Source organism: Engraulis encrasicolus, chromosome 16 (assembly GCF_034702125.1).
Source record: "Engraulis encrasicolus isolate BLACKSEA-1 chromosome 16, IST_EnEncr_1.0, whole genome shotgun sequence".
Taxonomy (NCBI): domain Eukaryota; kingdom Metazoa; phylum Chordata; class Actinopteri; order Clupeiformes; family Engraulidae; genus Engraulis; species Engraulis encrasicolus.
In genome coordinates, this window is record NC_085872.1 from 2,321,382 (window position 1) to 2,332,500 (window position 11,119).

General features: G+C 45.6%; 1 protein-coding gene across 1 annotated transcript in view; it reads right to left on the reverse strand.

The window, feature by feature from the left end:
- LOC134465941 (FERM and PDZ domain-containing protein 1) overlaps positions 1-11,119 on the reverse strand; it is a 16,343-nt gene continuing 5,224 nt past the window's right edge. The window contains exons 3-15 of the mRNA XM_063219840.1: positions 10,763-10,865; positions 10,623-10,668; positions 10,252-10,356; positions 9,206-9,301; positions 8,825-8,950; positions 8,566-8,685; positions 7,597-7,733; positions 7,265-7,388; positions 6,919-7,011; positions 6,529-6,711; positions 6,277-6,421; positions 5,074-6,162; positions 1-2,480 (exon numbers count right to left, since the gene is read on the reverse strand). Coding sequence (XP_063075910.1) covers positions 1-2,480; positions 5,074-6,162; positions 6,277-6,421; positions 6,529-6,711; positions 6,919-7,011; positions 7,265-7,388; positions 7,597-7,733; positions 8,566-8,685; positions 8,825-8,950; positions 9,206-9,301; positions 10,252-10,356; positions 10,623-10,668; positions 10,763-10,865 — 4,847 coding nt within the window. The remainder of the gene's footprint in view (positions 2,481-5,073; positions 6,163-6,276; positions 6,422-6,528; positions 6,712-6,918; positions 7,012-7,264; positions 7,389-7,596; positions 7,734-8,565; positions 8,686-8,824; positions 8,951-9,205; positions 9,302-10,251; positions 10,357-10,622; positions 10,669-10,762; positions 10,866-11,119) is intronic.

Consider the following 11,119-nt stretch of genomic DNA (forward strand, 5'->3'; position numbering starts at 1 on the left):
TCAGAGTGCAGTGAGTGTGCGGAAAAGCTGTGTGAGGCAGAAGACAGAGGTGGTGAGGGCAGTGCACTGGCGAGCCAGCAGCTTGATGCTGAGGTCGTGGCAGCTGCTGCGTTTCCCCGTTGTAGCTGCTGCATTGCCCACACACTCGGCGGTGTGGGCGAACTCCCGGTATGTCCTCACCACGTCGGCGAGACCCGTCAGCGCCTGGCCGTGACGCTCACGACAGCGCGGGCAGCTGGAGAAGCACAGGCAGACGGACGACAACTGCACCAAGGAGCGGAAGCTCTGCACGAGGGCCTGCAGCGTCTCCTCCGCCGTCTGCCCTGCGCGCACCACGCGTTGGCACCCCGCCAGCAGCCCCCGTGCCTCTTCATGCATTCTGCGTTTGTTCTCAGAGAAGTGAGCTGCACATGAATCTCTGTGGTGCTCCAGGTTTTCGCAGTCTCCTCGAGACTTGATGGCTCCCCCCAACACTGACAGCAGTGTCTCTAGGTCCCGCTGTAGTGCAGCGAAGCCTGCAGGGTGTGACGGGTAGCGACGGGCCAGCAGGGAGGCGATGGCTTCTTCTTCTGGGTCAGACAGGGAGCAGTTGACAGGCTCAAGGGGAGAAAGTAGAGGACTAAGCTCGGTAGAGGAAGAGGGGGGTAACATCACACACGGGAAAGAAGGAAGAGAGGAGGATGAAGAAGAGGATGACGAAGGGGAGAATGTAGATGTCAGGGGTGGGGGGATGGCTGACACTGGGCTGGACTGAAGAGGATCTGACTTTGTGCGGCAGGAGAATTCATAGACAGTCAGCTCATCATCAAAGCTGTTCCCATCCAAAACGCCACTAAAACAGTTGCTGTAGACTGAGTGACAGTCACAGGCCTCTAATGGTGCCTGGGCGCTCTCCAGTAACACGTCACAGCCCAGCGCCAGCGCACTGCGGCAGCCCAGCTCAGGTTTCCCATGTGGGCAAGGACTGGGCAGAGACTTGGGCTGAGTATCAGTGGGTTGGGACTCACAGTTTCTGAAGAGCCCACAACCCATGGCATGCATGTGGTTCGTCATATTGTGCTCTGTGCTAGGGATGCTTTGTGTGGTCACCACTACCATGGAGGAGGGGTTGGTGCTCATATTCTGCTCTGAGCTGGATTCTTGCTCTGAGCTGACAGAATCATCATGCGATTGGGCAGCTTGACCACGGTGGCTGACCTCCACCATCTCCTCTATCACCTCTGTCACCTCTTCAGACACGATGGTGACCACTTTGACTTCGGTAACCTCTCCACTACCCATGTCTTGGCTTGGCTGCCCATTCCCCCTCCTGCCGCGGAACGACTCTGACAGCCTCCTCTTGTGTGGGGTGCCATTGCCGGAACTGGCATCACTCAGGACCTCCTGGGAGCGGGACAAGTAGAGGGGCAAGTTCTGGATCTTTCCACGCAGTGTCGATGCTGACAGCCGGCCAATCATGCTGCTTGGGGCGCAGGGGGTGAGCATGAAGCCAGTGGTGGGTTCCACTGGGGATTTTTGAGACTTTTGAAAGCAGTTTTCACCGTCCAGCTCACTCTGCTCTGCCTGGGTAAGGCTTTCACGGCTCACTGACAGCCCCCTCTTGAAGGCTTCTATTAAACTACCACTTTTAACTTTGAATACATCCCTAGCCAACCCCTCTGATTCCTCATCATCAGGGCTGGGGGTGTAACATATTGTGGGGATCACGACTGGTCTGTGCCAAGCTGCGGGTGTGTCAATGTGACCGGCCGTAAAGGAGCGAGGCCTGGCATGCTCTTGCCTTTCCCCCTCACTTTCTTGTGCCTCTGCAGGTCGAGATCCATGAGTGTGTTTGAAGAAGAGATGGCTGGCAACCAGACCTTCTGGCATCCTGTCTGTCATGCCCTCTTCGGTCTCTTCGTCTGTTCTTCTGCAGTTGCTTTTCAGATCTGCCTCCATCTTTGCGGTGCTCCGGCGCACTGCGCTGACAGAGGAGGACAGCAGGTCAGTCACAGCTTTGGTTTCCATGGCATCCGGCTCCACCTCCATGTCCACTTGGGCCGAGAGGTGCCGGCGGCGATGACCACGGCTCTCGGCCATGGCATTACTCAGCTTGGCACAGAGCCTGGTGAGGGGCTTGCTCTCCAGTTGGGACGGCTCCTGTTCAGTGTTGGTCAGGGGTAATACCGTGAGACAGGGGCTCTGGTGGTGCGTATCTTCTGTTTGGTGTTGTATGTTGGGTACAAGTAGGACCTCAAAATGGTTGTTGGATTTGTGGTTGTGTTCAGGGAAGGACACAAGTGATGTGTAGTCTGTCTCGACGAAGGACCGTCGCTGCTTCATGACTTTCCACTTGGACTCAGAGATGGAATTCTGACCTTCTGTCTGCTCCTCATCCTCTCTCCACTCCCCTTTCCTTTTCTCTCCCAGTTCATAAACGGAGAGACCAATGTCACTTAGGCTCAGGGTCCGCTTTCTATTGCTGGAGTCTATTGAATTTTCTGTAAAATACAAAAAAAGGTGATTAAAATTCCTAACCGCATGTTTTTGTGTTTGATGTGGTATGAGGTTGAGTCCAGTAGGCTTCCTCCTTTTACATAGACATTTACAGTACCATTACTTTAGAGCCAAACTTACTGTAAATGATCAATATAATGATATGTCAAGCAATTATGTAACTAATGTACAAAGTAACTAATGAGGTACATCAGTGAGTAATATTTTAAAACCTGAATATTTTACAGTTTGACACAGTGATCGTAATCTATTAACAGAATAGATGACTGAGGTATTCACCAAACACCACATCAAGTTTCAATTCCCCATATATTATCTGCTTTACTGGCATTGCACATTTAGCAATTAATTCAATGTATTACAGGTAATGTCCAGTAGTGTGCAGGTCAGCAATACAATACTGATTATGCCCTACCTTGAGCGCAGAAAAATACAATACTGGGAGGCGCAATAATTGCTATAGCTGCAACTGTTATGTAGTCTACTCGGCTTCCATTAGACAGTTTTGAATTACTTAAAACTAGAAGGGAGCTTGGAAAATCCCAACCCCTGCCAAGACCAAGTACCTAATCCCACAACGTTGGCAAAAGAGCAGCTAAATTTGTTGATCTGGCCCATGAGTCAGATCCGGTCTAAAGCTTAATGGGTTGGAGCTTGTGATGCACCTTCCCATCAGGTTTCATGATAACTGGAATAGTACAGTAGCTCCTGCATTACAGGCAAACTGCTGTCTCACAGAATTCAATATACAATAAATCACAAAAGGCTGTCTTTACCATCTTTTGTACTTCCACTGTTTTAACAATGGCCTGCATGTGTGTGTATAGGTGAAAAATGAGGTCTTTTAAAGGAAATGGTGGGAAATCATGCTTTATCTAGAGTCATTCTACAACAATCAAACAAATCTTCACTCACTATTGTCTCAAAAATGTTGAAAATATTACTGGGTGTTCCTTAGCCAGTTAAGGCACTGCCCCTGTTATAAATTTGCTGTTATCAGACTGGCAATGACCAAGTCGTAATGTCCAGTGTAATGTCATAATAGTGTAGTACTATGGTAGTACTAAGTATTTCAATGACCATTACAGCGTTCTACTGGTGGAACAGTGTGCATAATTTGGGCTACACCTCCAAGAGAAACTATTAAAATTTCCTTTTTAGGTGAAGTAGTGCCCTTTCCAAGTTACAGACCATTTTATAGGTGTACAACGTAGATGGCCAGGGCCGGTTCAAGTCAATTTGGTCCCTAGACGAGTACCCCGTTTCCTTTTCGTGCCTTTAGAAATTGGCAACTGTAAACATAACGTTGTACATCTGATTAAGCATAGCTGATATAGTACCTACTAACATCTATACATGAACAATCATCGCCAATGTAAAGTTAAAAAAAAAAAGTTTGATCTTCTTATTCTGTGGGACTTTTAGGTGCAACTGGCACCCTATACGACCGCCTTGTCTGCCTATGCCTATCACAGGCCCATTTGGCATGCTCATATATGAATAGTTGCTGTCTGTAGCTGTTTGCACAAGATGGTCCCACATCTCAGAACTCAATCGAAGTTGGTCAACATGTTATATTTTACTGTGCTTTGTTTATGCATCCAAAATACATATTTGTACTTAACATGGGCTCACCTCTTTCTTACTGAGATTAGTAGAAACACTTTCATAAATGTTTATTATAATCATATAAGAAGTTTTGTCATGGTCTGAGCTGGAGGCCTCTCAAAGGTGGAAAATCATTTTTAATATAATTTTCAGAACACCCAAAACCTTGTGGGAATGTACAAATATTGTTTACTATTTTTTCCTGAAGGCTTCATGACACTCCTGTTTGTTAAAATGTTATGCACCTTTATGCTAGCCTGGCGACTCCATCCATGTACTCCACCCAAATATTTTGGCTCCGCACATCGTCTGGCAAAAGCCTCGAGCTCGGTTCTCTCAGTGTTTCGCCAATCAGCAAACAGTTGAGAGTGGTGATGTAGAACTCACCCGCGAGCTCCGTTACTGATTGGTTAAGGTAACTATATTCACACTTTCGTTTTGTTATTTGTATGCTTTTGCAACGCTAAGATCAGACCATCTCCCATCGTCCACGGAGACGGATTCCTCATGGCTTTTGCCAGACTGATTGACGGAGTCAACAGTCGGCTATTCGCCCAGGCTACCTTTATGCACCTTTTATGCCATAAAAATAGGAATTGTTTAACACTGACGTCAGTATGCTTTAGGTGGCTCCCTCCAGCGGCCAAACCCCAAGACGTGTTTCCAAAGACACGGTGGCAATGTCTGTATGTAGGGTGTAGAATAAAACACAAGCAGGTGCATAAAAGTATATTTAAGCTTTTGGTAGAAAATGTTTAAAATATGTGTAAATTCCCACAAGGTACTTGAGTGCTCTGAAAAAAGAGACTGAAAATAATTTTCCAGATTTCAGAGGCCTCCTGTTCAGACTATGTCTAGGGGACACCCAGTAATATTTTCAGAATATTTTGAGACGGAAGTGCCTGGAGATTTGTTCAATTGGCGTGCAATGACTTTCTATTTTTTGGTGAAAGGTGCCTGTGAACTCACGTCTGGTGATGGCAACAGAGGAAGGTTGCTCTGGGGATGTGAATCTATCCTGCGCATCAAAAAACTCATCATCAGAGCTGCTGTCTCCAAAGCCTGGTGGAGGGTGGAGAATTGGTAAACGTTCCATCTCAGTCTCCACGACCACATCCGGCTGTTTTTCTGCCAGGGCGCCGAGTAGGCTTCTGGCACTGTCGGGGGTGACGTTAGAGCAAATGTTGTAGTACTGCCGTGCATCACACTGCTCAAAGGTGAACACACAACTTCCCTGTGCAGATAATGGCGTCAGTTTGGACAAGTCTAGCCCTGGTGCAGATAAGGGAGTCAGTTTTGACAGGTCCAGACCAGCAGATTTTAGGATCTGTTCTTCCTCCAGCTCATCGTCACTCGCCTCTGGTGGACTCGGTAGGCCCTCAGCCATAATGGAGAGTGCTGCATAACTGAGGAAGGACCCATCCTGGGTGTTAGTAGTGAAGAGGTCTATGGCTGTGTGTGGAATGCCTGGGGATGAGGTTGGTGTGTTGTGGGTGAGGCCCACACTGAGTTGGGTTGGTCTGTGGTTGGAGCACACGGCCATAAAGTCGTCCTCCTCCAGGGCATCCATGGAGTCACTAGACAGGCTAGCCAAGAATCGTGAATCGGTCCGGCCAGAGTCTGATGTTTCTGAGGCAGGCTCTTCCAGCATGACATAACAGCGTTGCTCCTCCTCTGTGCCTTGGCCATGCGTCTTTCCACAACTCTCCTCCTCCACCTGGCCTACAACATCAGCAGTCTCTGTCTTCAGACTTGTTTCAGCACTACTAGCAGTACTCCGCTCTTCCATCTGACTGTATTCCCATGTGATTTTTGTGTTAGTATCTTCTGGCCTCACACCCTTCTCCTCGACCTCCTGCATGTGCCCATTCTCCTTCTGCTGTGGAGTTTCTGACTTCTCCTTCTCTTCCCTGCCTTCACTCTTTGGTGATTGGCCACCGCTGGAGCCAGAGGCTGCTTTGTGGTCACTGCTTTGGGAAGCGCAGGCCATGTGAGCCAATAGAGCATCCACATCTGTGTCCGAATCTTCAGAGTCACTCCCACAATGAGATACATAACCTGCATGCACACAGACACAAAGAGACAAAGAGAGAGAAAGGAGGGGGTCAATGTATTTGTGGCCAGTGTAAAATCTTCTTTGTATGTGTACGGTATGTGTCCATGATTACACACCTTCCTCTGCGGATATCCGATGGCTCTTACGATTACAAAGCCAAGGGAAAACACATATGTTGGGGTTAACCAGGGCTCTGCAGTATCCAGCCACCAGACATGATAAGTCTTTCGCAGCGCCTGACTCCAGTAGCAAGGTGATGGGCTATAGAAAAAAACACATACAATCTCAGGATCTATTCATCTCGCTGTGTGTGAGCGTTCGGTATGTGTGTACAAGTGTGCACTGATGTTTGAGGCCGTGTTTACTACCTTGATGTCTTGCAGGTAGATTTTAACCAGGCTGACCCGCTCTGATTCAGGGATGAGCTCCACTCTGGTGATGCCGCTGAACTCGGTAAGGGTGTTAACGACACTTTGCTTGTGGTTGACCACCTGACTCACCCCATACTGAACACCCACCAACAGACTGACCATCGACTCTCTGTCCTGCAGCTGAGGAAAACAAATAGGACTTTTGTTTGGCTCACACTCTCATATTAGTGCAAAGTCATATACGTATATAGATCTTAGCAATTGGCAATACATTTCATTGTTATGGCAATGTATTCATGATGTCTTCTTAGATTATAGTGCAAAAAAACTGTTAACCTTTTAACCGCTCTGTGTGCATTGCAGACACATGAAAAATCCAAGTCTTACCAACATTGTGGCACTGAAAGATTTCCCTCCATATGACTTGAGCTCTGCCATCTCATATAGGTAGTTTAGCCTCGCCTGATTAACTGGTACCACCTAGAGAGAGGAAGACTGGCATTAGCGACAGGTCATTGAACATTTCAGCATTACTAATAGATACACAATTCTAAGGAGTAATTCCTTTTTGTGTTCTCATCGAGGGAAACGGACAAATTTCTTGAAACTGAGGAGAAAACCAGAGCAACATTGATGCAGTTCTGCTCTTTTCTGTTCAAAACAGGGACTAATGATTTGATGGTTTCACATACACAAAACTGTTCACACACCAACACTTAGTCCACAGTCTCACCTTTTGCTTGGGCTCCAAGAAAATGGCTTTCTTCATGTGGTAGCTAATGGCCTTTCTAAGGTCCTTCTCCCTCATGTTCCTCAGCAGGGTATTGGAAACAAAGCTCTCGATGCCCCATTCTTTCCTGTTTACAAACCAAACCAATACACATGAAATAATACAGATACACATTATATTGTGTAAAGAAATGAATTGAAGTATTATTTTTACATACTCTATGGTGTGTGTGTGTGTGTGTGTGTGTGTGTGTGTGTGTGTGTGTGTGTGTGTGTGTGTGTGTGTGTGTGTGTGTGTGTGTGTGCGTGTGCGTTTGCGTGTGTGTGTGATCTCACGTTATAGTCTTCAAAGGTGTTTTAGGGGATTGTCCAGAGCTGGCAAGTCTCTCCTGTATGTGCAGTGCAGCTAGTCTGAGCGCTGTGTTACACTTCATCTCCATGGCAAACCTCTCCTGCAACACATCACTCAAACTCTACACACACATGCGCACGCACACATATACACACTCAGATCAGCATTCAATAGTCACACAGTCAGTAAAGCTCTGTTCTCTGTATTGTTAGCACATAACCAGTACTAAATGTTGTCTATATCTCAGTTTCAGTGCTCACATGGAAACACAACTAAATCACCTTCTTGTCATCTTAGGGGGCATGTCTAAGGTTAGAGATTTTGTATTTCAATAGGATCTGTAAAAACTAATCCATTACAGATTTGACTACTGCTCTACTCAAAAGGCCTTCCCAAAAATCACAGAGACAGGTGCAACTAATTCACAACACTGCTGCTAGAATTCTAACCAAAACAAAGAATAGCCATCATATTACTTTAACTGAGTGAAAAACTCTATAATTTGCTCAATGGCCTAGGTCCTAAATATATCGCAAATATGCTTAAGAGAAATATCATCCTAAAAGATGTCTTAGGTCTTCAGAGCCTCCTCTACTGGTTGTGCCCAGTGTAAAAAAGGCAGAGTGAAATGGAATTGTTGAAATTAGAACTGCCCCAACAGTGGCATGCTATGAAAAGAAATAAAAAAACAGCTTGATTTTCATCTGCTTTGATTTGTTGCTATGAGCTATAATCTTGTTGATATGAGCTGTGAGCTATGAGCACTATGAATGACGTCTGAGTAATGATAATGTGCTTTATAAATAATGTTGATTGAATGACTGATTAAAATATATGACCCTGCCCCCCTTCCAGCCTCTCTCTCTCTCCCACACACACATGCACATGCACACACACACACACACACACACACACACACACGCACACACACACCTATCATACATAAAGCATACCTGCAAGTAGAGATAATCAAACGCTACGGGGTCTTCATCCAGAAGGTCCTGGGGATCTCTGGGCATGAAGCAAACTCTGAACAAACACCTATAGTCATGGGTCTCCTTCTTCTCCACCACCTTGGGAAACAGCAGAAATGTTAGACTCCTAAATGATGGCTTGCAGTAAAAAAAAAAAGTAAAAATGACTGACACACATGCTGTATGAAACTCTGCCCGTGATGTGTGGGGTGTGTGTGTGTGTCCTGCATAGACATACCTGTTGTATAAGCTCATCCTCATGGAGCAGCACTAGTTTGGTGATGCTGTATTGCTGCTCCAGCAGCAAGGAAAAGTGCTCAATGCGGGTGATGGACAGCTTCTCCTTCAGTGTCATCACAATATCCTGACAAAGACCATATTTATGTCAGCTCACTCAGTTCCTTAACCTACCCAACACAACTGCATGGCATTCTCACACATTCAGGGTAATTGTCAGTAATGAGTCACATACAATTGAACCCCTGTCACACAGTTAATTGACGACTCAACACATATACTTAGCCAATACTGTTCCAATGGCTTTTTGCAGGGGCTGAGCCCTGTGTGCATGTCCAAAGTAGATGCTATTCCACTTGCATGTTCAGTCTGCACAACATACCTTAACTCTGGTCTTGTGTTCAAACTTGAAGGCTTTTGTCTGGCCATTCTCCAGGTAAACCTTCAGGACATTTGGCAGGAAAAGTAAAGAGTTTCCCTGGAAATATAAAGATTTGGTTATCAACAGGTAATCCCCAGGCTTCACTGTAGCTATTTACACCATGGGCAATTTTAGACCATAGTAATTTAGTTGTGCTGAATATTTCTGTCCACAAACTGAAGTAGGGGTTATCGGTCAGGAATGTGTATCATGTATTCTCTCTCTCTCTCTCTCTCTCTCTCTCTCTCTCTCTCTCTCTCTCTCTCTCTCTCTCTCTCTCTCTCTCTCTCTCTCTCTCTCTCTCTCTCTCTCTCTCTCTCTCTCTCTCTCTCACATTGAAAATGATATGGGATATGGCAGGCAGGATTTAGTTGTTAGATCAGATTTCAGCTCATTGGCACAATGGCACACCATTAAGATCAATCAAGCAAATGTACAGACTGAGACATCAAATATGTAGCAGATGACAAAGTTATGAAACTTGATGCATCGGCATTAGTCTGCTTCTATATCACTTAAAGTGATACTGTCCCATTTTTGGAAATAAGCTTATTTTACACCTCCCCTTGAGTTAAATAATAGGGTTGTACCTTTCTTCTGTATTTTCAACCATTCTCTGAGTACGGCAGTGCAATGTTAACTGCTAGCTTGGAGGTAAAATGTGCACTACCATACTCAGACAACGGTAGAAAGTATAGGGGAAAGGTAAAACCCAATCATGTAACTCAAGGGGAGGTTTAAAATGAGCTTATTTCCAAAAATGGGACAGTATACTGTATGGTTGTTTAACAATTCCTCACTTTATCCTACCACTGACTCTGAAACCAGAAAACCAACAACAAAAAGAACAAAACAAAAATATCAGTATGACAGTCATATTATGGCTAATTCAAGTAAGGCTGCGTCTGCATCTATTAACCAGTTGCAGCTGTTATTGGATACGGGAAGTGCTGTGTGCATTGTACAAATCAATCCCATCATCAGCTGACATATTGGGAAAAACCCACCTGACACTGGCCATTGACCACCACCTCCTCTGCAAAGTGCACTTTCACCGGGTTGGACCTCAATTTAGCTCTCTTCTCTGGAGTTATAAATGATGATTTTGGCCCCTGTAATTGGCATGAAGTGGATGAAATAAACACATTTGAACAGGGGACATCTCTAGCCTTAGTACATATGGATGTCGCTACATTGTTTCATGAAAGCCAGATGATAGTCATGCAATGGTTCGATGCAATGGTGTGTGTGTGTGTGTGTGTGTGTGTGTGTGTGTGTGTGTGTGTGTGTGTGTGTGTGTGTGTGTGTGTGTGTGTGTGTGTGTGTGTGTGTGTGTGTGTGTGTGTGTGTGTGTGATTAATTGCATATGTTTATTTACCACAGTAATCCTGAGGACTGTGATTGTTAATGTATCCTCACACTCCCTGTAACACACAAAGAGGATGTCACCAAGCCCTTTGATAGAAAGAATTAGCAACATTTTAAACAGTCTAAGGAACTAGCAGGTGACAAATGTACCTGATGAGGTCCCCAGCCTGCTCCACAGACAAGTCATCGACCGCAACATTGTTAATCTTGAGAGGTTGGTCTCCAGGTACCAGCTTCCCATCAGCTGGGCCTCCTGTAATAGCCAGACACATTAGATCATTTAAGTCGAAGGCACCTGCAAAAATGCCTGCTGAATGCCTTTGGGAAAATGTGCCCCAAGCCTATAAAAACCTAAATATATCAGCCTCCGAAGCACATAAAAACATGAAATGAGTTGCATTTAAAAGCTAAGACCCCCATCTTGCATTGGAAGGTGTTTAGCTCTAACATACCCACATTTAAAAAAAAAAAACCCTCAAATCTCAAGAGCCTGACTGCAGCGTCTAT